General features: G+C 47.6%; 1 protein-coding gene across 1 annotated transcript in view; it reads left to right on the top strand.

Moving 5' to 3' along the window:
- CNGA3 (cyclic nucleotide gated channel subunit alpha 3) overlaps window positions 1–12,979 on the top strand; it is an 83,523-nt gene that overhangs the window by 48,744 nt on the left and 21,800 nt on the right. Inside the window, exon 3 of the mRNA XM_055241881.2 lies at window positions 5,994–6,131. Within this exon, the coding sequence (XP_055097856.1) occupies window positions 6,031–6,131 (101 nt within the window). The 5' untranslated portion in view covers window positions 5,994–6,030. The remainder of the gene's footprint in view (window positions 1–5,993; window positions 6,132–12,979) is intronic.

Raw genomic sequence — 12,979 nt, 5'->3', positions numbered from 1 at the left:
ACATTTAGCCCATTTACATTTAAGGTTAATATAGTTATGTATGAATTTGATTCTGTCATCATGATGTCAGCTGGTTATTTTGCAGGCTTGTTGAGGTAGTTGCTTCATAATGTCGTTGGTCTTTGTATTTCAGTGTGTTTTTGTAGTGGCTCTTAACAATTTTTCCTTTCCATAGTTAGTATTTCCTTCAGGAGCTCCTGCAAGGCCTGGTGCTGATGAATCCCCTCAGCATTTACTTGTCTGAAAGGATTTTATTTCTCCTTTGCTTGTGAAGTTTAGTTTGGCCTAATAGGAAATTCTGGGGGTTGCAAATTATTTTCTTTAAGAGTATTGAATATTGGCCCCCAATCTCTTCTGGCTTGTAGGGTTTCTGCTGAGAGGTCCACTGTTAGTCTGATGAGCTTTCCTTTGTAGGTGACCTGGCTTTTCTCTCTGGCTGCCCTTACCATTTTTTTTTTTAGACAGAGTCCTGCTCTGTCACCTTGGCTGGAGTGCAGTGGCACAATCTCAGCTTACTGCAACCTCCACCTCCCGGGTTCAAGCGATTACCCTGCCTCAGCCTACTGAGGTCCAGTGGCTCACTCCTGTAGTCCCAACACTGGGATGCCAAGGCAGGTGGATCACTTGAAGTTAGGAGTTCAAGACCAGCCTGGCAACATGGTGAAACCCTGTCTCTACTAAAAATACAAAAATTAGCTGGGCGTGGTGGTGCATGCCTGTAATCCCTGCCCTTAACTTTTTTTCCTTCATTTCAACCTTGGAGAATCTGACGATTATGTGTCTTGGGGTTGATATTCTCATGGAGTATATTATTGGAGTTCTCTGGATTTCCTGAATTTGAATGTTGGCCTGTCTTGTTAGGTTGGGGAGGTTCTCCTGGATGATACCCTGAAGTGTGTTTTCCAACTTGGTTCCATTCTACCCATCTCTTTCAGGTACCCCAATCAGTCATAGGTTCAGTCTTTTTACGCAATCCTATAGTTTTCAGAGGTTTTATTCATTCTTTTTCATTTTTTTCCTCTAATCTTATCTGCCTGTCTTATTTCAGCAAGATAGTCTTCAAGCTCTGAAATTATTCCCTCTGCTTGGTCTATTTGGCTATTGATACTTGTGAATTTCTCGTGTTGTGTTTTTCAGCACCATCAGGTCATTTATGTGGCTCTCTAAACTGGTTATTCTGGTTAACAGCTCCTGTAATGTTTTGTCATGGTTCTTAGCTTCTTTGCTTCGGGTTAGAACATGCTCCTTTAGCTCAGTGAAGTTTGTTATTACCCACTTTCTGAACCCTACTTCTGTCAGTTCATCCATCTCAGCCTCAGCCCAGTTCTGTGCCCTTGCTGGAGATGTGTTGTGATCATTTGGAGGAGAAGAGGTACTCTGGTTTTCTGAGTTTTCAGCATTTTTGGCGGATTCTTTCTCATCCTCATGAGTTTATCTTGTTTTGGTCTTTGAGGCTGCTGACATTTGGATGGGATTTTTGTGGGAACTTTTTAGTTGATGCTGTTGCTGTTGTTGCTTTGTTTATTTTTCTTTTAATAGTCAGGCCCCTCTTCTGTAGGGCTGCTGCAGTTTGCTGGGGATCCTCTCCAGACCCTGTTCACCTGGGTCCCTCCTGCCTGTGGAGGTGTTACCAGTGGAGGCTGCAGAACAGCAAAGATGGCTGCCTGCTCCTTCATCTGGGAGATCCGTCTCAAAGGGGCACTGACTTGATGCCAGCAAGAACGTGCCTGTATAAGATTTCTGCTGACCCCTGTTGAGGGGTCTCACCCAGTCAGGAAGCACAGGATCAGAGACCCACTTAACAAAGCACTCTGGCTGACTCTTAGCAGAGGGCGTGCACTGCACTTGTGGGGGATCCCACTCATCCAGACTGCCCGATTCCTCAAAGCCTGCCAGGGGAGAGACTAAGTCCACTATTCTGTGGATACCATAGCTGCCCCTCCCCTCAGGGGGCTCCATCCCAGGGACATCCAGCCCCTGGCTGGAGTTGCTGAAATTCCAGTGGGGCGGCCCTGCCTGGTGAGGAGGGATGGCTCTGGGTTTAGCCTAAAGAGGCAATCTGGCCACGATCTGCCACAGCCGCTGTGGTGCACTGTGGGGAATTCCTTCTGGGTCCAAACTGCCCAGTCTCCGCGACACCAGCAGGGGAAAATGGCAGACTGGAACTCCAGTGATGGCCGCCACCCCTCCCCCCAGGAGCTCGGTAGTCTTAGGCAGTCTCCAGTGTAGTGGTCGCCAAGCATCTGCACAGCTCTGTGCTTGAGACCCAAGGCCCTGGTGGTGTGGGCTCACGAGGGAATCGCCTGATCTGTGGATAGCACATATCCATGGAAAAAGCGTGGTTTCCTGGGTAGGGTAGCACAATAACTCACGGCCTCTTTTGGCTGAGAGTGAGAGGTCCCCTTGCCTATGCCGCTCCCGGGTGGGCAGGCACTCCACCCTGCTTTTCCTCACTCTCTGTAGGACTGCCTAGTCAATCCCACTGAGAGAACCTGGACACCTCGGTTGCTGGTGCAGGATTCACTCACCATTTTCATTCTCCTTGGTGAGAACTTCTGACCTCAGCTGTTTCTTTTCTTTCCTTTTCTTTTCTTTTCTTTTTTTTGAGACAGAGTCTCACTCTGTCCCCCAGTCTGGAGTGCAGGAGTGCAGTGGAGCAATCTTGGCTCACTGCAAGCTCCGCCTCCCGGATTCACGCCATTCTCCTGCCTCAGCCTCCCGAGTAGCTGGGACTACAGGCTCCCACCACTATGCCCAGCTAATTTTTTGTATGTTTAGTAGAGACGGGGTTTCACCGTATTAGCCAGGATGGTCTCGATCTCCTGACCTTATGATCCACCCGCCTCGGCCTCCCAAAGTGCTGGGATTACAGGCATGAGCCACCGTGCCCAGCCGACCTCAGCTGTTTCTAGTCAGCCATCTTGGTCTCTCCCCGGATTTATTGCTTTTAATGGAAGAGTACAATTTCATATGTTGGTCCCAAAGTTTTGCAGGCACCTCAAACTGGAATCATTCTCTTTCTCTAACTTGCTTTTCCCCTAGTTCCCTTCCTCAATGGGCAGGCAGCACCCCCCATCACTCCAGCTGTTGGAGCACCATGTTCAGCATCTCTTCCTCCCCACCCCTTATACCCAAATTGCCATGTCTTGGCAATTCTACCCACTTGCTATCACTACCACAAAGCTAGTTCAGGCAGCTGTTCTCTGTCCCCTAAGAAACTGTGGCAACTTTTTAGCTGCTCACCTCACAGCCACTCATGCTCCCTGAATATATCCTCCCTGGTCTAGCCAGAGTGACCTGTACACATCTGACCACATTCCTACTAAGCTTCAGTAGGGTAAGGCCCAAGCTCCTGCAAAGCCTGTTGTAGCACCTGCCCCACTGCACTGTCAGATCCTTGAGAACAGGCTTCGTTTTATTTCTCTTTTTTTTTCTTGTTTTTTTTTTTTTTTTTTTTTTTTTTGAGACAGAGTCTCACTTTGTCGCCCAGGCTGGAGTGCAGTGGCGTGATCTCAGCTCACTGCAAGCTCCACCTCCCGGGTTCACGCCATTCTCCTGCCTCAGCCTCCTGAGTAGCCGGGACTACAGGCACCCGCCACAACCCCTGGCTAATTTTTTGTACTTTTTTAGTAGAGACAGGGTTTCACCATGTTAGCCAGGACGGTCTGGATCTCCTGACGTCATGATCTGCCCGCCTCGGCCTCCCGAAGTGCTGGGATTACAGGCGTGAGCCACCACGCCCAGCCCGTTTTATTTCTCTTTATAGCTCCTGTGATCAGCCAGAAACTCACTCATTGTTACATAAGTGAATAAAGTGTTTAAAAATCAAAACAATGGGCCGGGCCCGGTGGCTCACGCTTGTAATCCCAGCACTTTGGGAGGTCGAGGCGGGTGGATCACGAGGTCAGGAGATCGAGACCACGGTGAAACCCTGTCTCTAGTAAAAAAATACAAAAAGTTAGCTGGGCATGGTGGCGGGTGCCTGTAGTCCCAGCTACTAGGAGAGGCTGAGGCAGGAGAATGGCGGGAACCCGGGAGGCAGAGCTTGCAGTGAGCTGAGATTGCGCTACTGCACTCCAGCCTGGGCAACAGAGCAAGACTCTGTCTCAAAAAATAAAAATAAAATAAATAAATAAAAAATAAAAATCAAAACAATGTTTGATCTATTGAGAAAACCAGAAAATTTACACTCATAGACTTAAACTATCAAACATCAGAGACAAGTCAGGACCCTGCTGAGCCCATGGCTGCCCTTTTGTAACTGGCAGAGGGTTGGCCAAATGTGCATGACCACACCCATGGCTCCTGTCTCTGACCTTCCTTTGGATTTGGAATTAATTGAGTCCTGGAGTGAGTCCCTGGGCTATTTCTAGAAATTGCCATCTTTCTCCGGAATGGTCTCTACTGATATCTGACACACTTAAACTATGTGGCTACTCAAGAGAGCCTGTGCTAATCTACTTTAGAGAAATCGTCCTCAGAAATGCATCTTCCAGTGAAAGACTTGTCCAGAAATCATGGAACTGGCCAATCACACCAGGCCTTCTCTCACATAGGCTTTCTTTTCAATCACAGGGGCACCTTCCAATGTTTGCCAAACAGAAAATGTACATGGCCCGATTTCTGGCACAAATGTAACTGCCCAAGGGGTTCACCTTCCCCACTGCCTAGATAGAGCCAACTTATCAAGACACGGGAATTGCAATAGAGAAAAAGTAATTCCCACAGAGCTGGCTGTGCGGGAGACCGGAGTTTTATTGTTACTCAAATCACTCTTCCCAAAACTCAGGGATCAGGGTTTTTAAGGATCATTTGGTGGGTAGGGAGCCAGTGAATCGGAAGTGCTGATTGGCTGGCTCAGGAATGAAATCATACGGAGTTGAGGAGTTGACGCTGTTTTCTCATGCTGAGTTACTGAGTGGGGGCCACGGAACTGGTTGGTAGGTCAAGGTGTGGCCATCCGGTTGTTAGAAATGTGAAAACCTGAAAAGACATCTCAAAAGGCTGATCTTAGGTTCACAATAGTGATGTTGCCTTTAACAGTAACTGGGGAAGTTGCGAATGTTGCGACCTCTGGAATAATGACTGATAATATTTAGAATTCCAGCCCCTCTCATTCTAACTTGGTGGCTGGTGGGCTTTCATTTGTTTTACAAAAAGTTTAGCTTTGGGAAAGGGCTTTAATTTAAATTATAAATTAAATTCCTTCCCAAGGCTAGTTCGGCCTACGCCCAGGAATTTTGAATAAGGACAGTTTAGAGGTTAGAAGCAAGATGGAATTGGTTAGGTCTGATGTCTTTCACTGACATAATTTCCTCAGTTACAATTTTTCAAGGCAATTTCACAAGGATTGTGCCACATTTACAGGTGGATCTATCTTTCATTGGATAAGCTACTTAACATCTCTGACACTCAGTTTATTCATCTTTAAATGGGATTAAAAATAATAATACCTCACAAAGTTATTGTGAGGATTAATGAGATGAAGTGTGTATTGGGTTTAGCATTATATTATAAAGGTTTTCTGAATGTCACATATGGTTGTTTTTTTACATGTTGTCTTAAAACAAGATTTGAGGGAGCAGTGGAAACACCTGCCAAATTATAAGATAAAAATAAGGAAACAAGAAACCAGGGTCAAGAGGGACATTGCATCATCTCAGAGAATCATGAAGGCTTCACCTTCCTTATATCACATATCAACTTGGCCGTTCATTTATTTATTCATTCACTCGTTCAGCACTTAACTCTGAGCAGCTCTTCAGCATGGTAGCATAAACAAATGAGTAAAAGACTTTGTGCCTCAGGCTAGAAAGAGGAGCCAGGAGATGTCCAACTAAAACTTACTGCAGCAGAAACTACAAGAGACAGCAGAGGGCGTGCCTGCCAGGCCTTGCAGAGGGGCTGCGTGCAGTAGCCCTTGCCCGTGATGAGCTGTGTTTGCAGTTACTTTCCCGTCCTGATGACGTGTCTGCTTTGTGTTCACATTTTAGCAATCATCTAGGGGGCTAAATGTGACAAACCAAGAAGATGGCCAAGATCAACACCCAATACTCCCACCCCTCCAGGACCCACCTCAGGGTAAAGACCTCAGACCGAGATCTCAATCGCGCTGAAAATGGCCTCAGCAGGTAAGATGGGCTAAGATGGGCTTTTCATTTTATGCCTGGCTCTGGTCATTTCCACAGCTGATCTAGACTATGGGGGAAGAATGCCTTCACATTGGCCAACCACAGGTCGGAGGGCAGGGGAGTTATTCACAGCACTGCCAACTTCATTTTTCATCTCACTTAATCCTCACAACTCCCAGAAAGTAGTCTGTATTCTTGTTTTAGAGATGTGGAAAAGCAGGCTTAAATAGTCACTTAATTGCTATAAGGTAAGAAAATGAAGATTCAAATGCAGCAGACTAAATTTTACTGTAAGAACTTCCTCAAACTGACACACTCTCCCATGTATTCATAAAAAATGCGTTGGACTCTTGCTGTGCACCAGCCACTGATCTGGGTTTGCAGTCTGAGCTGGGCACCAAAGATGTAGCATGAATCAGATGCCCTGCCCTCACTTCCAGGGGAAGGTCTAGAGGCAGGCCATGCCCAGGGCCTGTATAGGGAGTGGGCAGTGCCTTGTCGGCCAAGCCATCAGCCGCATCAGTGACATCCTGACACAGGTAGGAAATGGAAATCTGGAGCCTTAAGCTCTACTTCTAGCCCTGTTCCTAACTTACTAGTAGACCTGGGAAAATGCATTTAACCTCTCCGTGCCTCAATTTCTTCACCTGCAGAATGGAACAGCATTTTTTCCAAGCTCCTGGTATAACATTGAGGACACCGGAAGGGACCTATTTAGTGTGCATAGACCTAAACCCTTATGTTTCTTTGTTTTTAGTTTTTTCCTTTTTGTTTTTTTGAGACAGAGTCCCACCCTGTCACCCAGACTGGAGTGTAGTAGTGCAGTTAGTGCAATCTTGGCTCACTGGGTTCAAGTGATTCTCCTGCCTCAGCCTCCCTAGTAGCTGGAATTACAGGCACCCACCACCACACCCTGCTAATTTTTGTATTTTTAGTAGAGATGGGGTTTCGCCATGTTGGCCAGGTTGGTCTCGAACTCCTGACCTCAGGTGATCCACCCACCTCGGCCTCCCAAAGTGCTGGGATTACAGGTGTGAGCCACCGCACCCAGCCATGTTTCTTAAATTCTTAATGAGATGATTGAGTTGAAGCATGAGCAACTTTCTTTCCAATATTTCTGTTATTTTCACCCTATGTATATAGAATTGAAAACTTCTCCCCACTGTGCAGCTTAAACGCACACAGTCTGATGGCCCCAAAATGCAATGACATCCCTCAGTCCCCACCTCCCTGCACTGGGCCCTCGTGCCTCATTTCTTCTCATTCATTTGTGTTCATCACTTCCTCGCCCAAATGTACATTTGGTTTTTTCTCTGTCTACGTTCTTGGTCCCAGCTCCTCAGCAAACTCTGCTAATAAGTGATGGTCAATAATTTTCAAAGAGATTGAGTCCCCATTATGACAAACCCACACAGCCCTTGAACCCCACCTTCTGAGATTTCGGCAAAGGAAGGAAAATCCTAGAGCATCCCAACAGATATTTGTTTCCTCCAACCATTTTAACTAGGTGCTGGGGCCCCAGGAAGTGTGATGTGGCTTCAGAGGCATCAGAAAGTTCCATCCTACTCAAATACCTTTCTCCTAACTAGCCCTTTGTCAATGCCTGTGTCACACCACTGGAGACTTAGTCCTCTAGGTTAAGGCATTGCTCGTTATCTAAAAGAACAAAGAACACTATTAGGACTGTTACTCACTCTTGAAATGTTTGTATGTTTTAATAGTTTATTTCCCATGTGTGAGCTAATAAAGCCCCTGGAAGGGGGTTTCAAAGACAGGGTTGGGCATCAGGGGGAAGGAGCCCAAGGATGGGGCACAGCATAACATCAGGATCCTGGGATCCTGGGCCCAAGACCTTGGGAGAAGGACCAGAGGCTGTCAGGATCAGGAAGATTTTGAAGCAGAATGGAACTTCTCTTTGCACCCCACTTGCCTGGAGTGGGGCACGACCCAAGCATGTCATGGAGCTTCCAGATTCCCTAAGGCAGAGAAGGCAGTAATGGGATCTCAGTCCGGCTCCTTCTAGTGAGATACTCACTGGAGTAGGCACCCAGGAGAAGGCAGGCCTGGTCTGTAGGCTGCTGCCGCTCCTGCCCACAATGTCTGCTTGACTTGACAGCACTGCGGTCCTGCTGACTCACCCTGGCTCCGCTTTGGCCAGTGACCTCCAAGCCCAGCTTGACCTGTGGCCTGTTCAAGAGGGCTTGCAAGTCCTCTTAGAAGATGACCATTTGCAAAATGAATTGCTAGCTTGTTAAGCCACGCTAATACCAGCCACTGGCCTCTGGCTTCTAGCAGACTCCCTGCAGGCTCACTATGGGATGCACGCTGACAAGAGTCACAGCACCTCTAGGGATCAGCCACATGGTCAGGGGCTCTGAACTGATGCCTTTCGACAATGCTATTTGTCGTCTGCGTGGGTGAGAAAAGGTCCTCCCTTCTCCTTCCTTTGCACTTTCTGTGACCAGGATGATGGTTTGACAGCACAGGCTTGGGGTCAGACTGCCTGGGTTTGAACACTGGCTCTGCAACTGACCTCCTATGAAAAGTTGCTCAATGGCTCCAAGCCTCAGTTTTCTCATCTGCAAAATGAATCAGTACTAGTGTTGCCCTCCTAGGGTTGTGGGGAGGTTATGGCAGATGTGAATACAGGGGTCCTGGCACAGTCCCTGCTGTGTGGTTAAGTGCCCAGTTGACTCTCACTCCCGGTCTTGGAAATTATTACTTCTTCCTGTGGGCCTTCTCTGGTCTCTTCTCCTTGACCTCAGATAGCCCCATTTCCTGCCTGTGTCCCAGTTCTGCTGTCTCAGCCTGACCACCAGCCGAGGCTTACTGAGCTCCACTCAGGCCTCGGCCCCACCCTTCACCTGGTAAGTTGACAGATTAATACAGTATCCCATGGAAACACCGCAGAGATTTCAAAATGAGAGACAGAAAGAGTGCTTCCTTTATGAGAGAGCTATGCTTTATCTTACAGAGGCAAGAGTGGCTTTAACAGCCAGAAATTCTCCGACTGTTCCTCGGAGTCACCAAAGAATGACAGTGTGTGCTCAGGAAGGGGTACAGTGACCTCAGGGATGGAGTCTGGGCCCAGCCCCTCCACCTGCCTCCCAGCCCAGCCTTGCATCTGTCTATCCACCGATGAGGTCTCTACGTGAGACTGATTTGAACAAAGGACTCCGGCACATACCACATAAAAATTTTTAAGTTTCAAATCACTATTTTGGAGCCAGGAGAAACAGTGTTTGGACAAGCCACACCTCTTTGTCTTGAAATTGCAGTCCTTTTAGAAAGCTTTTTGAGATAAATGATTGAGAATTGGGGTAGACGAACATTAATCGCTCTTCATCTTCAATGATATCAAGAAGCCTGCATTGGAAACCTGTGTGTGGGTGTGGCCCCTCGCTGAGTGCCCCCAAGAGGAAGGCACAGCCAAGTCTCTGTCCCCTGAGACTTCCCTGCCCCAAGGTCTTTTCACCAAATTGGAGGCCCAGTTTTTAATTTATTGGAATTATTTTTATAGTGGAAAATCATAGGGAAGAATGAAACACTTCATTTGAATGAAAACACTTTACACCCTGAAAATACCAAAAATAACTGTGAGTTTTTCATTTCGACTTAGATCTTTTTAGTTGGCTTAATTATTTAAGAGCTGTCTGGCATATCTGTGAGGATAAGGCAATAGAAACAGGCTATTCTCTGCTGCAGATAATTGCAGCTAGGACTGAGGGCACCTTAAATCCCAGCTCCATCTCCTGGAGTAGCTATTTTGAATGAGCTTTGGGGCACAGGGGTTTGTGTCTGACAGAAGAGTGGTCTTCTTGTGTTACTCCCTGAGCACAGCCCAAAGCAATTACCACCAAAGAAAACCATTTTCATCCAGCTTCTCCAGGACCAAAGGCTTAAAAATGCATTGGCTTCAGTCCCCCACTACATGTGACCAACAGCAGTGGGTTCCAATCATTCAAGTTCCTCAGGGCTTGAGAAGGGGGAAATTAAAGTGTCATATTCCCCAGCCTTATGCTGAAAGGTCACCTTTGTTTACTCTCATGTCCCCAGACCTATCTTGCTGGAAAACATCAGATGCTTCACCAAGTGCAAAGTTAATTTCCAGTTCCAGTTCTCATGGGAGCCCCTGTCCTCGCCCAGTGACAAGAAATCTTCACCTTACCAACATTAATTCCTCTGTGCAAATAAACGTAGAACTTGAGCATTACAAGGTGAAAATTATGTTATCTTTCAAAGCAGTCTCTCCATTCTACTAGTTGTTCTTGTTCTTGCCAACTACCAGCATCGGGGGGCCTCTTCCTTGGAAGGCATCGTCTCCACATGGGATCTTAGAATAGCAGCCCACACGTGGGAGGGAAGCTCCAGGGTTGTCCTGGCCTGGTCTGTTCATTTTACAGAGACTGAGGTCTTGTCAAGTCATTGCCCCAGGCCCTTCCATCAGCCACAGGCAGGACAGAGCCTGGCCCCACGACTCTCATTTCCCAGGGAGACTCTAGTTCCCATTCGTGCATTAGTTGCCAAAAGTGTCTCCTTTTTTTTCGGTACCTGTGTGTCCTTGGGGACTCCAAATGTCACCTCAGACATCAGTTCCTCTCCTCTCTTCCCACCTCCCCTCCATCTGCCTGGTAAAATCAGTTTCTGGGAGAAGTAATTAATGAGGTTTACTATGTAAACACACCCAGGCATTTAATATGGGTAAAGCTCTGGAGCTAAAAGAAAGACATTGATCTAACAGAATTTCAGGCATTGAGAAGGAAGTGGGGCAAAGCATAGGGAAAAAATGCCCCCCCCCCCATCAGACCCCTGGAACTTGCATCATGTAAGGCTCTCCCTGTTCTTCACGGCCAGTTGTGCCTTTCTGGTAACTGAAATCCACATGAAATTGCCAACTTTTGCTTTATTTGCTTTGTGAAGATCAGGAAACTTAAGCCCAGAGAGTGTAAGTGACCAGCCCACAGAATACTCAGCCTGCAGGTGCTGGAGCAGGGACTCAAACCAGGACCTGCCACCTTTCCACTCTGCCTCCTCCCCCTGAGTGGGCGTCAAAGATCCCGTCCACATGCAACAGCTCTCGCTGCTGCTGGTTGCAGGCCTGCTTTGCAATCCTGGGTGGGTTTTGCCCTCCTCACCCACCCGCCAGCTCTGATGTTATCTAATTCATTTGCCGCGAATGCAAATAAATCTGGTCTCAGGATGTGCCCTCATGCAATTAGCAGGAACCAGACTACGCTAAAACGCTGGGCCGACTGCTTGGTGCCTAGAGCTCCCTGAGGAGCTGCTGGTGGCGGCAGAACACCTGCATCCTTGGGATTGCCTCCAGATCTTCCAGGCACACAGGCTGTGACAGGGCCCCCGCCCAGCTGTCAGCTGCCATCACCACCACCCCCATGCCAGCTGCTCCAATCCAAGGACCTCTGCCACCTCCTCCTGCAACCAACCTAGGTGCACTGGAACATGCAGCCCGCCTTTGTAGTATACAGAATATGAAGTGGGCAAGGGAATTGTAGCTTCTGGACTGCAGCAGGGTCTCTGACAGGGTCTTTTACGTGTACACAAATGAGATGAGAGTGGGTTTCTTATGAGTATAAGGGGAGAATTCAATCAGATCGTTTGAAAATAAAGAGCCATGCCTATGGTACAGCCGTATGGATTAGAGCAATATCTCTAGTGGCATGCCGCAGGGCTCAGTCCTCAGCCATCCTATTAATTTCATTTTCATCTGTGCCATATATGAAAATACAGGGCAGCTTCATGGAGTGGATGACAGCAAGTTTTGAAACGGGATGGAATAACATTGGAATCTCGGCTGTACCACCTGGCTGTGGGACCTCGGTGAAGTTGCTTAACCTTTCTGAACTCCCATTTCCACTCTTACAGGGTTGTTGTGTGGATGAAATGATAAATGTATGTTGCTGGCATACAGTAAAGAGCCACTAAATGGCATGTGGTTTGTGTATTTTGTTTGTGAGTAGGATGGTGTTGGGAGGAAAGGTGAGTGTGTTCTCTGCATACCAACGCTTCCAAAACATCGAGTGACTCAGATCAATGGGAAGGTCCAAGACTTAATTCCAAAAAAAATCAATTACGCATACACAAGCCGGGGTCCTCTGGCTGGCAGCAGCCTGTGTTACAGGACTGCTTTGGGTTTTTGCTGATGGTAGCTGGTGACCATCAAAAACCACCAAAAACACACAAAGCAATAAAGTCTTCCCAGAGTCTGCCCAGTCAAGCAAGACCCCAGGAACTTGCTCACGGGAGAAGAACCATGACAAGGAAGAGACTTGACCCCAAGGAGGAATGGCTGGGTGAGCTGGGGGTTCTGGCCTGGAAACCCAGAAGTCACACAGGTCCTGGTCAGTGAAGGTAGAAGAAAAAGCTACCTGACTCCCTGTGGTTCCAGCAGAAAACAGCCTCAATGTGGGGAGGCTGAGGGAGGGAAGAATCTGTGGGCAGGTGGCGCACTCAAGAGATGGCCCAGACAGACCGGGGCATGGGAGTGAGCTCCCTGCTGCTGGAAAAGGCAGGGAGGAATCTGTAGAAGAGGAGAAGCAGCAGCCTGGCCACCGTGATGCAAGGCCTCTGACTTCTAAACAATCAGCAGGGAGAGACTGAAGTTTTTCCTGGTGTTAATCCTTGCCTCCTTGTTAAGAAGGCTAATTAGGTTGGAACAGATCACGTGATAGAACTAATTTGTCTTGCCTGGGCTCCTCAAGACTCATAAACTGAAGTGCAAATCCCTAGAGGCTAATGCCTGGCTGGCTTTTAATCAGGCTGATCAAACTTCAGCCCCAGGAGGTTTAAAAGAGAGGAAAGTATTCCCAGACACATTCCTAGTCTTATTC

This window comes from Symphalangus syndactylus, chromosome 14, assembly GCF_028878055.3.
Source record: "Symphalangus syndactylus isolate Jambi chromosome 14, NHGRI_mSymSyn1-v2.1_pri, whole genome shotgun sequence".
In the NCBI taxonomy this organism is placed as follows: domain Eukaryota; kingdom Metazoa; phylum Chordata; class Mammalia; order Primates; family Hylobatidae; genus Symphalangus; species Symphalangus syndactylus.
Note: the sequence above shows the minus strand (reverse complement) of the source record. Positions and strands in the feature narration are given on the sequence as shown.